Source organism: Salmo trutta, chromosome 3 (genome assembly GCF_901001165.1).
Source record: "Salmo trutta chromosome 3, fSalTru1.1, whole genome shotgun sequence".
Classification (NCBI taxonomy): Eukaryota; Metazoa; Chordata; class Actinopteri; order Salmoniformes; family Salmonidae; genus Salmo; species Salmo trutta.
The window spans coordinates 4,724,121-4,744,452 of record NC_042959.1 but is presented as its reverse complement, the minus strand read 5'-3'; the positions used below and the strand labels follow the sequence as shown (position 1 = coordinate 4,744,452).

Genomic DNA, 20,332 nt, shown 5'->3' with positions numbered 1-20,332 from the left:
CAGGATGAGAGTGATGTGAAGAAGGTCCAGGATGAGAGTGATGTGAAGGAGGTCCAGGATGAGAGTGATGTGAAGGAGGTCCAGGATGAGAGTGATGTGAAGAAGGTCCAGGATGAGAGTGATGTGAAGAAAGTCCAGGATGAGAGGGATGTGAAGAAGGTCCAGGATGAGAGTGATGTGAAGGAGGTCCAGGATGAGAGTGATGTGAAGGAGGTCCAGGATGAGAGGGATGTGAAGAAGGTCCAGGATGAGAGTGATGTGAAGGAGGTCCAGGATGAGAGTGATGTGAAGGAGGTCCAGGATGAGAGTGATGTGAAGGAGGTCCAGGATGAGAGTGATGTGAAGGAGGTCCAGGATGAGAGTGATGTGAAGGAGGTCCAGGATGAGAGTGATGTGAAGGAGGTCCAGGATGAGAGTGATGTGAAGAAGGTCCAGGATGAGAGTGATGTGAAGAAGGTCCAGGATGAGAGTGATGTGAAGAAGGACCAGGATGAGAGTGATGTGAAGGAGGTCCAGGATGAGAGTGATGTGAAGGAGGTCCAGGATGAGAGGGATGTGAAGAAGGTCCAGGATGAGAGTGATGTGAAGGAGGTCCAGGATGAGAGTGATGTGAAGGAGGTCCAGGATGAGAGTGATGTGAAGGAGGTCCAGGATGAGAGTGATGTGAAGAAGGTCCAGGATGAGAGTGATGTGAAGGAGGTCCAGGATGAGAGTGATGTGAAGGAGGTCCAGGATGAGAGTGATGTGAAGGAGGTCCAGGATGAGAGTGATGTGAAGGAGGTCCAGGATGAGAGTGATGTGAAGGAGGTCCAGGATGAGAGTGATGTGAAGGAGGTCCAGGATGAGAGTGATGTGAAGAAGGTCCAGGATGAGAGTGATGTGAAGAAGGTCCAGGATGAGAGTGATGTGAAGGAGGTCCAGGATGAGAGTGATGCGAAGAAGGTCCAGGATGAGAGTGATGTGAAGGAGGTCCAGGATGAGAGTGATGTGAAGGAGGTCCAGGATGAGAGTGATGTGAAGAAAGTCCAGGATGAGAGTGATGCGAAGAAGGTCCAGGATGAGAGTGATGTGAAGGAGGTCCAGGATGAGAGTGATGCGAAGAAGGTCCAGGATGAGAGTGATGTGAAGGAGGTCCAGGATGAGACTGATGTGAAGGAGGTCCAGGATGAGAGTGATGTGAAGAAGGTCCAGGATGAGAGTGATGTGAAGGAGGTCCAGGACGAGAGTGATATGAAGAAGGTCCAGGATGAGGCAGACTAAAGAGGGCATCCCAAATGGCACCCTATTCCCTATAGGCTCTGGTCAAAAGTAGTGCACTACATAGTGAATAGGGTGCCATTTGGGATGCATACCTAGTGTGCAGACTTCTCACTCCCTTTGGACTGACCAGCAGCAACTCATTTTTTCCTCACCATTGTGTTCTAGTAGAAACCCCAGTATTCCACATCCCAATAACATATTCACCAATAACCCTCATCTTAAAGACAGTCACCTGCATGTGTAAGTCTACACCCAATCCAACATATTTGGTTTCTGTCCTTGTAGTTAATAACAATAAAAATAATAACAACAACAATAATAATAATAACAATAATAACAATAATAATAACAACAGCAATAACAACAATAATAACAATAATAATAACAATAACAATAATAATAATAACAGTAACAACAAAATAACAACAATAATAATCGCAATAGCAATAACAATAATAATAATAACAATAACAATCTTTTGGAAGTGGTGTCTTTATGAAGTGGTGTCTGTCTTCTCTCAGTTAGTAGTACATTATCATAGAGATGTTGTTGGTGTCTTTATGAAGTGGTGTCTTTATGAAGTGGTGTCTTTATAAGTGACATCTGTCTTCTCTCATTGAATATAACATTAACATAGAGATGCTGTTGGTGTCTTTATGAAGTGAGTAACACAGTGCCGACCTGAAATAGACTGCTGGCCAGAAAACAGAGTCTGATGCCGGTGACGTCATGCAGCATAGGATGAGCCATGGATTCTCTGAGCTCACATTGCTAAATGACAGTCTGCTAAATGACTAAAATGTAACTGTAGTTGGAAGAAGTGTTGAGGTTAGGGGAGGAAGACAGATCGGTAGATGTGTTGAGGTTAGGGGAGGAAGACAGATTGATAGATGTGTTGAGGTTAGGGGAGGAAGACAGATCGATAGATGTGTTGAGGTTAGGGGAGGAAGACAGATCGATAGATGTGTTGAGGTTAGGGGAGGAAGACAGATCGATAGATGTGTTGAGGTTAGGGGAGGAAGACAGATCGATAGATGTGTTGAGGTTAGGGGAGGAAGACAGATCGATAGATGTGTTGAGGTTAGGGGAGGGGAGGAAGACAGATCGATAGATGTGTTGAGGTTAAGGGAGGAAGACAGATCGATAGATGTGTTGAGGTTAGGGGAGGAAGACAGATCAGTAGATGTGTTGAGGTTAGGGGAGGAAGACAGATCGATAGATGTGTTGAGGTTAGGGGAGGAAGACAGATCGATAGATGTGTTGAGGTTAGGGGAGGAAGACAGATCGATAGATGTGTTGAGGTTAAGGGAGGAAGACAGATCGGTAGATGTGTTGAGGTTAGGGGAGGAAGACAGATCAGTAGATGTGTTGAGGTTAAGGGAGGGGAGGAAGACAGATTGATAGATGTGTTGAGGTTATGGGAGGGGAGGAAGACAGATCGATATATGTGTTGAGGTTAGGGGAGGGGAGGAAGACAGATCAGTAGATGTGTTGAGGTTAGGGGAGGGGAGGGGAGGAAGACAGATCGATATATGTGTTGAGGTTAGGGGAGGGGAGGAAGACAGATCAGTAGATGTGTTGAGGTTAGGGGAGGAAGACAGATCGGTAGATGTGTTGAGGTTAGGGGAGGAAGACAGATCGGTAGATGTGTTGAGGTTAGGGGAGGAAGACAGATCGGTAGATGTGTTGAGGTTAGGGGAGGGGAGGAAGACAGATCAGTAGATGTGTTGAGGTTAAGGGAGGGGAGGAAGACAGATTGATAGATGTGTTGAGGTTATGGGAGGGGAGGAAGACAGATCGATATATGTGTTGAGGTTAGGGGAGGGGAGGAAGACAGATCAGTAGATGTTTTGAGGTTAAGGGAGGGGAGGAAGACAGATCAGTAGAAGTGTTGAGGTTAGGGGAGGAAGACAGATCGATAGATGTGTTGAGGTTAAGGGGGGAGGAAGACAGATCGATAGATGTGTTGAGGTTTAGGGAGGGGAGGAAGACAGATCGATGTGTTGAGGTTAGGGGAGGAAGACAGATCAGTAGATGTGTTGAGGTTAGGGGAGGAAGACAGATCGGTAGATGTGTTGAGGTTAAGGGAGGGGAGGAAGACAGATCGGTAGATGTGTTGAGGTTAGGGGAGGGGAGAAAGACAGATCGGTAGATGTGTTGTGGTTAGGGGAGGGGAGAAAGACAGATCAGTAGATGTGTTGAGGTTAGGGGAGAAAGACAGATCAGTAGATGTGTTGAGGTTAGGGGAGGAGAGGAAGACAGATCGGTAGATGTGTTGAGGTTAGGGGAGGAAGACAGATCAGTAGATGTGTTGAGGTTAGGGGAGGAAGACAGATCAGTAGATGTGTTGAGGTTAGGGTAGGAAGACAGATCAGTTGATGTGTTGAGGTTAAGGGAGGAAGACAGATCGATAGATGTGTTGAGGTTATGGGAGGGGAGGAAGACAGATCAGTAGATGTGTTGAGGTTAAGGGAGGGGAGGAAGACATATCGATAGATGTGTTGAGGTTAGGGGAGGGGAGAAAGACAGATCAGTAGATGTGTTGAGGTTAGGGGAGGGGAGGGGAGGAAGACAGATTGATAGATGTGCTGAGGTTAGGGGAGTAAGACAGATCAGTAGAAGCGTTGAGGGGAGGGGAGGAAGACAGATCAGTAGAAGCGTTGAGGGGAGGGTAGGAAGACAGATCAGTAGATGTGTTGAAGGGGGGCAGGAAAAGACAGATGAAACAGTGAAGTGATGGACTGCTGGTCTTAGGGCATATCCTCAAAATCAGGTGTGTGGTGTTATGCTAATGTTTAACAGTTAGTGCCTTGGGCGAAACGGAAAAAGCCATTGGGGTCAATGTTTTTCATTCAGTCTCTGGAGCAATAGAGTGGCATAGCTATTTTTATTGGTCCCTTCCCTGTAGAATTTTATAATGTTCTGTCCTCTTGTGCATTATCTTCATCAGCATGGATGGAATTCTATCAGAGACCCTACCTTCAATCATTTTTTAAATCATGTTTATATTTTGTTAGTATGAATCCACTCAATTTCACCGTACTTTAGTTTTCAGAGTTGCACACAAAGGGAAATATACATTATTATAACACTGAAACAATATCCTTAGAGTGGATATTACTGTACCTGCGTTTGTTTCAATGGAGTCTGAATCGGGAGTCTTTCGTTACTGTTGAACAGTTGAAATGAACTCCAGCAGAATCCTAGGGATAGCTGTAGGATCCTGACTTCTTACTCTAGAGAAATCACCTCATATTTCTACTATATTTTCTTTCTATGTTGTTGTGGATCCTCCAATGACAGTGTGTTGACAAGGAGTCTGCGCTCAGCTCGCCAAAACAGGAACTTACCGACAGAAACAGAAACAGAAACATTAACACAAACCTCAAACATATAACTTACCTCTGTGATTTTTGAAAGGGAGTTACTGTCAACTGAAAAAGCCTTTTGCCGTTAACGTGTATACCCAAACGGTACTATGTATGGCTGTAGAAACGACAGCGAAGTCAACATCAAAAACTAGTCACACACCTCTGGTTTAGTGAATCAAAACATGTCAGTGTGCTTTCATGTTATTCGGTGTTACACTGTTATAGTTTCCTGTTCCAACACACTGATATAGATAAATGATCCATGATTAGCAGTGAACTCTTTTATCTGAAAGCTTTACCCTTTTCAGAACAACCCCTGGACAGACAGCCAGTGGACCTTATCACTGAGTATAAATAGGACAGAATTCATTATTAAAGAGAGGTTTTAGTGAAAAATTAATACTTGCCCCCTGAGGAGACAATGTACCGCTTCAAAAAAGGCAAACCTTTAATTAAAGAGAAGATATGCGTGGGGGCCTGAAATACAGGAGTCTGCTGCTCATATGATTCATGTTACCACACAACGTTACTACACTCCTAGAAAAGCATGGTGCTATTCAGAATCAGCACAGGATTGTTCTACTCAGCTATGCGTCTGAGAGGTGTGTGTGTGTGTGTGTGTGTGTGTGTGTGTGTGTGTGTGTGTGTGTGTGTGTGTGTGTGTGTGTGTGTGTGTGTGTGTGTGTGTGTGTGTGTGTGTGGCCACACCTTATGGATTACACATTTAAGCAGCACCTGAATTGCTTGCCAATATTTTTGGCCCGCAAGTCATTTACATTTTACTAGAGGTCATTGTTTCTGGTTCGAGAATGTAAGTCAGGGTAAATTGAAAGCCTCGTTACTTTAGATGGATTTACTTCAGAAACACAAAATGAATAACCCAGCAGTAGACGGTTGCTTATCTTTTACCATCCCCTCCTTGGCGATGTGGTGTTAAAGATTATACAGTGTCTTAGATCACTCATGTACTGAGATGATGACACCAGCGTTTGGCATCTTGCTTCTTGCCTGCCAGTTAACAGTTGAAAGATGGACTCCGTTTATGCCATTGTATCCACTTACTATCTTCCTGACCACTGAGCCAATGACAATAATGTATGGCTGAGGGAAAAAAAGGAACACATCATTAACGACTGCAAAATATATAACATATTCAGTGGCACATTGTTTATTTGCCCCCCCATCTCTCTGGAAATGCATTGAAGGTACAGATTATTCAGAGAGCAGAGAAGCACTTCAATGTTTATTTTATTCATTCTTGTTTTCCATAATAATTGGGGGCAATGGGTCAGCGTGATAAATGCTTGTTACATGTATAGAATGTAACCAGTCTAACACACGGCTTGTAGCTAGTTTGCTGTCCTTTGTGAAGGCCTATTTTTCATTTGAATCATATACTGGCCGTACAATAACCTTACTATAGTATACTATAGGTGCTACTATGGTTCAACAACTACTGCTCATCCAGGTGGACACATTGGGCCATTTACTCTTCTATAGGCCCATAGTATGTCAGTGTAAGCAAGTGCATTTTCTATGCATTTCTCTCCTCAGAAAATATTTATAAGTTAAATCTCACTCCACTATTTCATCTACTTTCTATAAACGTTTACTACCTTCTCCATTTTATATAAATCTTCAGTCGCCTACATTTTAGACATTTACTTAGCTGCAATGAATTTTAAGGGAAGAACAGGTTTAGCTCCCCCCCCCCCCGATAAATAGGCATATATGAGTTACTTCTCTGTAGCTACACACCTACACAATAAATATATATATTGTGTAGGTATGACAGCATAATAAAATATATATATATATATATATATAATCGCTGTTCTTTGCCAAGATCAAAAATGTACGGCTGAGATGGAATACCGCTCCTCCTCCAGTCTAGCAACCTCTGCCATTATGGTGATTAGGACTGATTGTTCTGCTAGTCCCATGCTGTGCTTGCATCCTAAACGCCTCCCTATGCCTTACATAGCTTGCTACTTTTGACCATATCCCTATGGGATACCTTACGGGGGGGGGCCATGGTTGAAAAAAAATAGTGCCCTATATAGGGAATAGGGTGGCGTTTTTGGGACGGGGGGAGGGATGTGTGTTTGGTCAGCACTGATTGTGTTGATGCTGACAGCACCCCCCCCCCCCCCCCATAATCACCGTCCATCCGTCAAGGTCATCTCACGTAACAAAGGAGATCAATCAGTACCGTCACCAGGACAACGCAGACGAAACATACAAAAGTCAAGGGTCACCACGGATAGAATAAAAACAGCTTGGCCCCATTATTGTTGTTTCTGTTTGTATTGATTGAAATCAGAGTTATAGAGTAGTAGGTCTTTTATTATGCTGTCATACTTTCAGAAAGAAAGAATAGCTGCGGAGTAGTATGCCTTTTCCACGAATGTATGCTGTCGGGGCTTGGAAAGTAAATTGTTCATGTAATAAAAAAAGATTAGCCCATGGCTTACTAATTGTTGGTTATTTTTTTGTTGACAGAAATCCTAGCTTACAGAGCAGAGCAGTAGGTATAACTTTTTGCACATTTGCATGCGGTCAGACTGAGAAAGTAAAAGGAGAGGGTAGTTGAACAGCATGGCTGGATGATAGACTACTGCATTTATATTCAATTAAGTCTATATATTGTCCGAGGGGGGTGTTTATGTCGAGAGAGAAAAAAAAAAAGAAGCTGTCTCTTCAATCTAGCAACATGTATTTAATCAACACTAACAAAAAAAGCGAAACAAGTGTTTGACACGGGGTGTTCTGGGTAATCCTTTCTTTCTCTGTGCACTTTGTTCCTTTGTTGTTTGTTATTTGTTTGTTTGTTTCTAATCTCAACCCAGTCAATAATATTCTTTGTTGTCTGAAATTGTGTGTCAAAAAAAACAAAAAAAAAACAGACATTGTCCTTTGTTGGAAGTACCTCTCTGTGACTTTTCTGTTCTCAACTCCCAGATAAAGCAATCATTAGATGTTGTTTTCTACCTGCAATTACTCTCAGTTACAATGGGTCAAATACGAGAGAACAGGAGAGGGGGAGAGATGGGAGCGGACTAGGGTAGATGGATTGCAGGAGTGGAACAGTATGGGTCCCTGAAGTGCTGATAAATACGTACTCAGCTCAGGGACTGGCCATTGTGTGACGATGAACCTTGGTGAATGCATCAAATGAAATTAGCCTGGAGTATATATGAATGACCTTTTTCCTCCTTATCTCAGACGCATTGTCTGTTTTAAGGAGCCCATTCGTTACCTCCTGTTGAAAAGTAGAAAGACAAAGAAAAAGGACAATGCCATCCTCACCAATGCAGTCTTCTCTATGAGAGCTGGGCCGGTGAAATCCATAACAAAGTAACTGTGATAAACACCATTCATAACATTATTGAAGACATGTCACAATGTTACCCTAATTCCTCTACTTCAAATACTATAACACTACTGCTCTGACAATCATCATGTCCAATCTGTCCTACACAGCCACGTTGACCTCCCTGATACATCAGCCAAACCTCCTACACAGTCACGTTGACCTCCCTGATACATCAGCCAAAGCTCCTACACAGCCATGTTGACCTCCCTGATACATCAGCCAAACCTCCTACACAGCCACGTTGACCTCCCTGATACATCAGCCAAACCTCCTACACAGCCACGTTGACCTCCCTGATACATCAGCCAAACCTCCTACACAGCCATGTTGACCTCCCTGATACATCAGCTAAACCTCCTACACAGCCACGTTGACCTCCCTGATACATCAGCCAAACCTCCTACACAGCCATGTTGACCTCCCGGACACACATCAGCCAAACCTCCTACACAGCCACGTTGACCTCCCTGATACATCAGCCAAACCTCCTACACAGCCACGTTGACCTCCCTGATACATCAGCCAAACCTCCTACACAGCCATGTTGACCTCCCGGACACACATCAGCAAAGCCCTACATCTTTCCAATGCATTCATCGCCTCACAATTTCATATTGACTCTCTCTCGCCCACTGCTCATGCCCTTGTCGCAAGGGGACAATGACAGCGCTTGTCACCCTTTATTGCCTTCTCCGAGATTATACCCTTCCTTATCTTCTGATAAAAGTAAAGAAAAACTAAATAAAATTGTGTTAGCTGCAAATAACTGGGGTAATTTAATCTCCATAGTAACCAACTCTGAAGGCTCTGGAAATGGTTTGGCTAGATATACACCGCAGAATGGGATATGTAATGGTTTCCATACAGACGGCTGCTGTGATGGTTTTTACCATGGCATTTCACTTATTACCCTGCCTGTTTACATTCCATGGGAAACATGGGATACGCCTGTCTGTCTTTTAAGTTTGTAATTCCATAAATATATCATGAAATCATATGCATCCCATCTCTGAAACTATCAATCACTCATCAGATGGGTCTTGGGGGCTGAAATATGAATGTTGAGAGAGTGCTGAGGAAATGAAACATCCAGGGAGTATTTCATATGTGGTTATTTTTTCTCTGATTCTGGTGTCAAATGAAACATGGTCTTCTTACACAAAATGATTATGCTTGTCCGTAGTGGGAAAAAATTGCATCGGTCCCTTTTGTCTAGCGCCTATGGGGTTAAACAGTCCCATTATTACTAATGGCCATCCATTTGCCTATCCTGATATACGTTTGGAGTGTTGAGGCAATAGAAGATGATAAAGTCTTGGTAATTACAAACTACATTATTTCTCTGTCTCTCTTATTTATTTTGGCTGCAGGTCTTAATAGTGAACATGTTGCAGATGCTGTTTATTTAACTAGGCAAGTCAGTAAAGACCAGATTCTTATATTCAATGACAGCCGACAAACAATGGGTTAAAGGCCTTGTTCAGGACAACAGATTTTTATTTTTTTCCTTGTCAGCTCTGGGATTTGATCTTGCAACCTTTTAGTTACTAGTCCAACACTCTAACCACTAGGCTATCTGCCACCCCAGGTAGCCTAGCTATGGTGGTATGGTGGTAAACATCCTTGTATTTGTTCAGGTCTTAATTGTGAACTTGTTCCAGATATAAACAGGTATGGTGGTAAACATTCTTGTATTTGTTTGGGAAAGGTTTCTTATTATCAGATTCAACCCCCTAAGGTTGATGGCCCCGACCAGCAAAAATCAAATTAGCATAATAAAAAGTTTCTCATAAAATCTGTCAGTTTAATCTAGAGTTATCTGTGGAGAAAGGTGACAGAGGTAGAAACTGTGTTTTTCAGACCATGAGACAATTTTTTTGACAATTGGTCTTGTCAAAAAAAATCGACTGTAGTGTTCGAACGGTTTTAACAAATTACAAACTACTACGATCCCCACTATCACAAGATAAGACGTTTGGTGTTCTCCTTTTGACACCCCGAAAGCGTTTTGGGACTCGTCTGCAGTCGGTACAACTGATCTGCCAAATTCTGTCTGTAGCGTCACAACAGTTTCGGGCACACTCTATGTACAAAGGTGAGATGAACACAAACACGTACATGTTAGTTGTGTCTGAAGGCACAAGATCACCCACTAACCAGATCACCCACTAACTAGATCACCCACTGACCAGATCACCCACTGACCAGAGCACCCACTAACCAGATCACCCACTAACCAGATCACCCACTGACCAGAGCACCCACTGACCAGATCACCCACTGACCAGATCACACACTGACCAGAGCACCCACTAACCAGATCACCCACTAACCAGATCACCCACTGACCAGATCACCCACTGACCAGATCACCCACTAACCAGATCACCCACTAACCAGATCACCCACTGACCAGATCACCCATTAACCAGATCACCCACTGACCAGATCACCCACTGACCAGATCACCCACTAACCAGATCACCCACTAACCAGATCACCCACTGACCAGATCACCCACTGACCAGATCACCCACTGACCAGATCACCCACTAACCAGATCACCCACTAACCAGATCACCCATTAACCAGATCACCCATTAACCAGATCACCCACTGACCAGATCACCCACTAACCAGATCACCCACTGACCAGATCACCCACTGACCAGAGCACCCACTGACCAGATCACCCACTAACCAGATCACCCACTAACCAGATCACCCACTAACCAGATCACCCACTAACCAGATCACCCACTGACCAGAGCACCCACTAACCAGATCACCCACTGACCAGATCACCCACTGACCAGAGCACCCACTGACCAGAGCACCCACTGACCAGAGCACCCACTGACCAGAGCACCCACTGACCAGATCACCCACTGACCAGATCACCCATTGACCAAAATGGCACCATATTCCCTACATAGTTCACTGCTTTTGACCGGAGCCCTAATGAGGCACCACCTACTGAGGCACCACCTACTGAGGCACCACCTACTGAGGCACCACCTACTGAGGCACCACCGACTGAGGCACCACCTACTGAGGCACCACCTACTGAGGCACCACCGACTGAGGCACCACTTACTGAGGCACCACTTACTGAGGCACCACCTACTGAGGCACCACCTACTGAGGCACCACTTACTGAGGCACCACCGACTGAGGCACCACCTACTGAGGCACCACCGACTGAGGCACCACCTACTGAGGCACCACCTACTGAGGCACCACCTACTGAGGCACCACCGACTGAGGCACCACCTACTGAGGCACCACCGACTGAGGCACCACCTACTGAGGCACCACCTACTGAGGCACCACCGACTGAGGCACCACCGACTGAGGCACCACCGACTGAGGCACCACCTACTGAGGCACCACCTACTGAGGCACCACCTACTGAGGCACCACCGACTGAGGCACCACCTACTGAGGCACCACCTACTGAGGCACCACCGACTGAGGCACCACTTACTGAGGCACCACTTACTGAGGCACCACCTACTGAGGCACCACCTACTGAGGCACCACTTACTGAGGCACCACCGACTGAGGCACCACCTACTGAGGCACCACCGACTGAGGCACCACCTACTGAGGCACCACCTACTGAGGCACCACCTACTGAGGCACCACCGACTGAGGCACCACCTACTGAGGCACCACCGACTGAGGCACCACCTACTGAGGCACCACCTACTGAGGCACCACCGACTGAGGCACCACCGACTGAGGCACCACCGACTGAGGCACCACCTACTGAGGCACCACCGACTGAGGCACCACCTACTGAGGCACCACCTACTGAGGCACCACCTACTGAGGCACCACCTACTGAGGCACCACCTACTGTTATAAAAGTAGTGCACTACAAAGGGAATAGGGTGCCTTTCAGGTCATAGCCCTGGTCCCTGTGGAGTGGAAACTGATACAGACTGCATCCCCTTTGAGCTGTTTAATGTGAAATGTCACAAACAGACACAGCAACGCTCCTCTGGCTGTTGTCACAGCAGCAATGACAACTCTCACTGTGACTTCACCCAGGGAAAGCACTGCCGCAACAAATACCTTTCCCCCGTATTATGTGAAGTTCCCCTTTCTTTGAACTGATCACTTATGTTTTGAGGGGATGCACTAGTGTTCCTTGCAAATGTATCAAGGCTTTGTCGTGTGTGTGTGTGTGTGTGTGTGTGTGTGTGTGTGTGTGTGTGTGTGTGTGTGTGTGTGTGTGTGTGTGTGTGTGTGTGTGTGTGTGTGTGTGTGTGTGTGTGTGTGTGTGTACGTGTGTGTACGTGTTGGTACGTGTTGGTACGTGTGTGTGTTTGCTGAATAATAGGTCCTATTATTAACGTTGTTTTTCCCTTCAGGAAAAAAGAACAATTCCTTGGCAAAGACAACTACAACAGAAAAAAAAGCTGCTATCAAATGATTGATTCAGGAAATATAGTAAGGACTTGGCCTGATTGTGCTTGTTCAGTGAGCTGCATCATTTTTTTCCCCCTTAATGAAGTTAGTGACCCTCTGAAAGGTGACACATTTACTGCTCAGGAGATGTATTCACTCAGACTCAGAGGCTGGGAGGCTGAGCAGGCCATTATTGAGAGGTTTAGGGCTCTATTCAATCTGGATTGATGAAGCGTTACATATCTTGCGTTAGAAATTTAAAGGTAGTTTCCGATTGAGCCGACATACGCAAAGTTTACCGTGAATTCCTTCTCCCCCCTAACACAGGAACATTGCCTTTAAAACCTCTTATGGATCCCTTCACGCGCCAATCCCTTTGGCGGGATCGATTTGACAACATCCAGTGAAATGGCAGAGTGCCAAATTCAAACTACAGGAATATCAATATTCAACATTCATGGAAATATATGTGTAATACATCAAAATAAAGTTTAACTGCTTGTTAATCCAGCCGCTGTGTCAGATTTCAAAAAGGCTTTACGGCGAAAGCAGACCATGCGATTATCTGAGGACAGCGCCCCGCATACAAACACATGAAAATCATATTTCAACCAGACAGGTGCGCCACAAAAGTCAGAAATAGCGATATAATTAATGCCTTACCTTTGAAGATCTTCTTCTGTTGGCACTCCAAAATGTCCCAGAAACATCACAAATGGTCCTTTCGTTTCGATAATGTCCTTCTTTATGTCCCAAAAATGTCAATTTATTTGGCGCGTTTGATTCAGAAATACACCGGTTTCAACTCGCCCAACATGCCTACAAAGTATCTAATAAGTTACCTGTAAACTTGGTCCAAACATTTCAAACAACGTTCCTTATCCAACCTCAGGTAACCTAAAACGTAAAAAATTGATAACATTTTTGACGGAATTAACTGTTTCTAATACCGGATAAAAACAGCGTGAAGCACGTTCCAGTTCACGCTCACCAAAACAGTAGAGTCCACCTGGAGTGACACTTACATTGAATAGCACTACTTCTTCATTTCTCAAAAGAAAAACATCAACCAATTTCTAAAGACTGTTGACATCTAGTGGAAGCCATAGGAACTGCAACCAGGTTCCTCATAAATAGGGCTTCCCATAGAAAACAATTGGTAAATACAATGACCTCAAAAATTTTTTTCCCTGGATGGATTGTGCTCGGAGTTTCGCCTGCCAAATAAGTTCTGTTATACTCACAGACATGATTCTAACAGTTTTAGAAACGTCAGAGTATTTTCTATCCAAATCTACTAAGTATATGCATATCCTAGCTTCTGGGCCTGAGTAGCAGGCAGTTTAATTTGGGCATGCTTTTGTGATATTCAATAAATTAATATATAGCTCCTCATTTAAAGAATGCAATTAAGTATTGCAAACAAATAGGATTTGGGAGTTTTGGTTGGATATCAGTAATCACCCCTCAAAAGTTTGATTTTGTAATTGGAATGGAACAGTAATACAATAACTTCTCTATTGAGAAAATCATTGTTTAAAATGTTGAGCTGACTAGGGAATTTAATTAAACAGAGCATGCTCAACATGTAATGTGAGATCTCAAAGCCATAGACATAGACCTAGGACCATTCAATTATTTATAACATTGTTACTTAAGCCTATATGGAAAATGATTTCTATGAGACAGCTTGAAGCCGAGACCTGGAGGACTTGATGTGATGTTATAGCAAGGACCTCTCCTCTTTTCCTCTGAGTGTCTCAGAACCATAACACCGTGGGCTGCTGTTTGCTGTGTTGCATACTGTTTTACATTCTAATTACCAGAGTTGACAGGTTTTATTGCTGGGGCTCAATGTTGAGGCCTCTTTCTCTTCCTGGACTCATTTCACATGTGATGTCAGCTCGAGCATAATGAGATAAGATAGTTGGAGTGCCTTGCTTTCTCCCTCCCTGCTTTCTCCCTCCCTGCTTTCTCCCCTCCTGCTTTCTCCCTCCCTGCTTTCTACCTCCATGCTTTCTCCCGCCCTGATTTTCCCTCCCTGCTTTCTCCCTCCCTGCTTTCTCTCTCCCTGCTTTTTCCTCCCTGCTTTCACCCTCCCTGCTTTCCCCCTCCCTGCTTTCTCCCTCCCTGCTTTCTCCCTCCCTGCTTTCTCCCTTCCTCCTTCTCCCTCCCTGCTTTCTCCCTCCCTGCTTTCTCCCTCCCTCCTTCTCCCTCCCTGCTTTCTCCCTCCCTGCTTTCTCCCTCCCCAAATGTAAATAAACTCTATCACTCATAACTATACTCATTGTACCTTGCACCCCAAATATGCTAACAATAATCCTAACAAAAGTCCTAAGAAGTGTGGATTCATGTGATTTTGTGATGTTCACATGTTTGAGTTATTGTAACTGACCAGATTTATCGAATGTCGAATTGATCACAGAATGCAAGGTGTGCCGTGGTGACTGATTTAAAAAAAAAATGCTTTGGGATTGTAAGAAATATTTAAAGATAACATACAATGCAGAGGACTAGAGGTCAAGGGAGGGAATAGGGAATTAACGATCAATGGAAATAGTTGTTTTTCAGTTCAACATCTGTTTAGAATCTCTGTATGGGGTTTCGGTCCTGGACTCATAGCTACATGTGGCAAGTTTTTGTTGGTTCGAATGGTCTATACATTGAGCCTGAAACAGGATATTTGTTATTTGGCCATTGGCCAAGTTTTATTGCAAGGTATTGTAATTGGTCAACCAAAGGCTAGGGTTGGGGTTTATAAATGACATCCTATCACTTTGTTCTGTGGAGAATCACTGAGGACAGGGAAGAATGAACATCAACCATCTACTTCCCAGCATAACAACTATGATTTGTTATCTTTGAATAAACCTATTTTTCTCCTCCTGATTTGCTTTGGGGTCTGTGTTATTGAAGAATAACGTCAACTGCTAACAGGATGTTCATTAAATATTGAATACAGTAAAGTCAATCTCAGACACCAACACCAGAGACAGTTATTCCCAATTTGAAATAATCTACTGGGAATTCATTGTCTATTGTAGGTAAACACAGGGAACCAATGGAGCACCAATGGAAATGAAATGCTGCTGTTTTTCTCCTTATGGGATGATTCAAACATGTATTACTGCCTTTCATTTCTATAACAGGTTGACATTTACAGGTCACCTTCAGATAAACATCTAACAGGTTAACATTTGCTGGTCACCTTCAGATAGACATCTAACATGTTAACATTTACAGGTCACCTTCAGATAGACTTCTAACAGGTTGACATTTGCTGGTCACCTGCAGATAAACATCTAACAGGTTGACATTTACAGGTCACCTTCAGTCACATCTAATAGGTTGACATTTACAGGTCACCTTCAGATAGACATCTAACAGGTTAACATTTGCTGGTCACCTTCAGATAGACATCTAACAGGTTATCATTTACAGGTCACGTTCAGATAGACATCTAACAGGTTATCATTCTCTTCTTGTCTTTTTGATATTTTATGCTCTTTTGTTTAATGTCTTTGTGCTGCAGCTATAGTGGAGGTGAACCTGGCCAAGGCCCTGGCGGAAGCCTCGGAGACGTGCACCCAGGAATGTCTGATCCTGGGCCACTCCGACAGCTGCTGGATGCCCCCCTCCCTGGTGACCCAGTTCCAGTCACCGTCCAACACGGGTACCCTGCCTACCCTGCCCTCCTTTGGCTTCCAGCACCAGCAGAGCTCCCCATGGGCCAGAGGAGCCAAGGCGGATGGACGTCAGTGCCATACCCTGGGCAGGTCTGTGCCCAAAGACGATCTGGCTAAAGGGATGAACCGGCCGCAGTTCTACAACACTCTGGAAAGACACTGCAGCAGCAAGAGTAAGGAGTCTGACCCCATCAAGGTCATCCCTCTGGCCAGCTTTTCCTCGTCTTCGTCAGGCCAGCAGACCCCAGCCAACGGAGGATCCTCTGCCTTCTTACATGAGCATCAGCTGTAAGGGACCAGAGTAACACCAACCAGTTTGTCTAATGTATCTTGATGTATATTTAACATCAGCTGTAAGGGGCTGTAAGGGGACAGAGTAACACCAACCAGTTTGTCTAAAGTATCTTGGTGTATATTTAACATCAGCTGTAAGGGGCTGTAAGGGGACAGAGTAACACCAACCAGATTGTCTAAAGTATCTTGGTGTATATTTAACATCAGCTGTAAGGGGCTGTAAGGGGACAGAGTAACACCAGCCAGTTTGTCTAAAGTATCTTGGTGTATATTTAACATCAGCTATAAGGGGCTGTAAGGGGACAGAGTAACACCAACCAGTTTGTCTAAAGTATCTTGGTGTATATTTAACATCAGCTATAAGGGGCTGTAAGGGGACAGAGTAACACCAACCAGTTTGTCTAAAGTATCTTGGTGTATATTTAACATCAGCTGTAAGGGGCTGTAAAGGGACAGAATAACACCAACCAGATTGTCTAAAGTATCTTGGTGTATATTTAACATCAGCTATAAGGGGCTGTAAGGGGACAGAGTAACACCAGCCAGTTTGTCTAAAGTATCTTGGTGTATATTTAACATCAGCTGTAAAGGGCTGTAAGGGGACAGAGTAACACCAACCAGATTGTCTAATGTATCTTGATGGTTTCTGATTTGTGTGTGAACATGGGATGTGGAGGAAGGGACAAAACTGTTCCTCTGTCTCCACAATGTTGTTCCTTGGTCTCCACAATGTTGTTCCTCAGTCTCCACAATGTTGTTCCTCAGTCTCCACAATATTGCACAGAAGTGGATCTGACAATGGCTAAAATCATAAAATGTATGAAAGACAAACTTCTTTGAAGAAACGCCTAGCTTAATATGTGTTGAAATGTAATCCATGTCCACTATATAAATGGTAGTCCTATACCAAAGTAGATCCACAACAGAAACAAAATATATAAAACGTCATCATTTAAGTTTGGTAGATATTTTTGCTGATCAGTAATCAAAAATAATTTTGACCACTATATGCGTATTGGAACCAGCTCAGCGGAACCTTCCTACACACAGTTTACTTACCGATAAACGAAACGCAAACACACAGTATAGCTTGTGAACCCAAGGTGAATGGTGTATATGCCCAATCTCTGGTGAAATATTGCTTAGTGTATCCAGCAAGACATTCAGCTCCAGCTCCAACTGATGATCCAAGTTACTTTTTGCTCTTGCCTGAATATGTTTATAGAATCCCGTCTTGTTCAGAGGTCTGCAGACACATACCTACGACTCAATGGACAAAAAATGTTTCACTCTGTGATGTGCTAACACTTTATATGAACACACAGCACAGGGTCGTCCCCCATGATATGCCCAACACTGTTTCTCTTCAGATGTTACTTGTATGGTGAGTTGTGATGCCTTTGACACCCCTTTCCCTGCCCTCTATTGCAAACCTACTCATTTCTACATTATCTTCCCCACCTAATAGGAACCTACTCATTTTCAACATGATCTTCACCTGTAATAACCACCTACTCATTGTCTACATTATCTTTCCCTTGTTATAACAAACTACTAATTTTCAACATTATTTTACCCACCTAATAACAACCTACTAATTTTCTACATTATCTTCCCCACCTAATAGGAACCTACTCATTTTCACCACGATCCTACCCACCTAATAACAACATACTAATTTTCTACATTATCTTACCCACCTAATAACAACATACTCATTTTCTACATTATCTTTCCCCTGTAATAACAAACTACTAATTTCAACATTGTCTTACCCACCCAATAAGAACCTACTCATTTTCTACATGATCTTTCCCGTTGTAATAAGAACCTACACATTTTCTACATTATCTCCTTAGAAGAAGCCTTGAACAGCACAGACAGAGGTTCCATTCTCCCTGGAGGGTTTCTTTTCTTTTTCTTTTTCCCACCATTATTTCACTTCATTATCTTCCTTTCATATAATATAACATGTATTGTACGCATTGTAAATGAGTGCTATGGAGACAATTAAGAATAACTCCCAATTGTCTAATTACTTTGAGCTGTAATCTCCACAGTAAGTATTAGCCGTGGTTGACAGCTCTGTAATAGTTGTCTAGTCTCACTGAAACATAATGTATTTCTAGTAGTCAGGTAATGAAAAGGTGTAGACATATACAGTCTGGACGCAAATAGCTTTTTATTTGCTTTAATTTGTGCCCCTATCTCGTCAGGATAGTAACCACTATAATGAGAGTTTCTGTATCCATATTCAAGCACCTTAAACTCATGGCTAAATTTACCATATTCACATATTGACATAAACCCTTTTTTAATGATTTATCCTACATTTTATCCACTGTGTCTTTGATTTAACCATACGGCCACAGTTTCACGGGTGTTCATTCTGGATAACCACTGACTGTCACGGATTCGGCAAACATTGCATGACCATCACCAGATAACATATTTAAATGAAATGTGTCCTCTAGCGTCTTGTGAAAGAAACAGGACATATTTAGGGTACCATTCTCCCTGCAGGGTTAGACAGTAACAGGACATGTTTAGGGTACCATTCTCCCTGCAGGGTTAGACAGTAACAGGACATGTTTAGGGTACCATTCTCCCTGCAGGGTTAGACAGTAACAGGACATGTTTAGGGTACCATTATCCCTGCAGGGTTAGACGGTAACAGGACATGTTTAGGGTATCATTCTCCCTGGAGGGTTAGACAGTAACAGGACATGTTTAGGGTACCTTTCTCCCTGCAGGGTTAGACGGTAACAGGACATGTTTAGGGTACCATTCTCCCTGGAGGGTTAGACAGTAACAGGACATGTTTAGGGTACCATTCTCCCTGCAGGGTTAGACAGTAACAGGACATGTTTAGGGTACCATTCTCCCTGCAGGGTTAGACAGTAACAGGACATGTTTAGGGTACCATTCTCCCTGGAGGGTTAGACAGTAAATGTGTCTGTGCTTGGTTGAGACTCAGCTTGTACTCAGATGACACTTTGGGTCAGGTAGCCGTCAGTGTAGAAATGCATTAGCGAAGCCGACGGTGGTGAAATTACGTGTCATAAGAGTGTTATGTAGAAGGGTCAAGGTCAGGGTCAATTTCATCTCACCTCTAGTCAATTAAGGAAATGTATTGAATTTTTATTAATGAATTGAATAAATCCTACTCATTGAACATGGTTAACCTACTGCCCACCCAAGTCCCAACCATGAATTGGATATCAATTCCTTTTTGAGGAATAATTTTTTCTTTCTATGTCATCCTGACACATCTGCTCGCTGCAGTTATATGTTAAACACATTTGTCTTTCATCAAAGACAACAAATACAGATGGGACAGAGTACGCTGACATATGCAAATAAACCACAAAGCGCTTGCTTCCTTCAGACAGTGACAGTGTACACAGGCCTGCAATGTGTGATTCAATAACATTCCAACTGCATATGCTGTAGAACGATGATATTGACCCTTAACAACGACTGAAACACACAAAAATTACAGTATATATACTGAACAAAAATATAAACGCAACATGTAAAATGTTGGTCCCATATTTCCTGAACTGAAATCAAAGGTCCCTGAAATGTTCCATACGCACAAAAAGCTCATTTCTCTCAAATTTATGGCACAAATTTGTTAACATCCCTGTTAGTGAGCATTTCTCCTTCGCCAAGATAATCCATCCACTTGGCAGGTGTGGCATATCAAGAAGCTGATTAAACAGCATGATCATTACACAGATGTACCTTGTGCTGGGGAGGCCACTCTAAAAGGCCACTCTAAAATGTACAGTTTTGTGTCATAACACAATGCCACAGATGTCTCAAGTTTTGAGGGACTGTGCAATTGGCATGCTGACTGCAGGAATGTCCACCAGAGTTGATGCCAGAAAATATAATGTTAATTTCTCTACCATAAGCCGCGTCCA

At 43.5% G+C, this 20,332-nt stretch overlaps 1 protein-coding gene across 2 annotated transcripts in view; it reads left to right on the top strand.

Annotated features, from left to right (window-relative positions):
• The window catches only part of LOC115166834 (protocadherin-11 X-linked), a 240,323-nt gene extending 220,300 nt beyond the window's left edge, over positions 1–20,023 (top strand). For both annotated transcript variants that reach the window (XM_029720711.1, XM_029720704.1), the window contains one exon: positions 15,956–20,023. In XM_029720711.1, the coding sequence (XP_029576571.1) occupies positions 15,956–16,401 (446 nt within the window). In that variant the 3' untranslated portion in view covers positions 16,402–20,023. The remainder of the gene's footprint in view (positions 1–15,955) is intronic.
• The last annotated feature ends 309 nt before the right edge of the window (positions 20,024–20,332 follow it).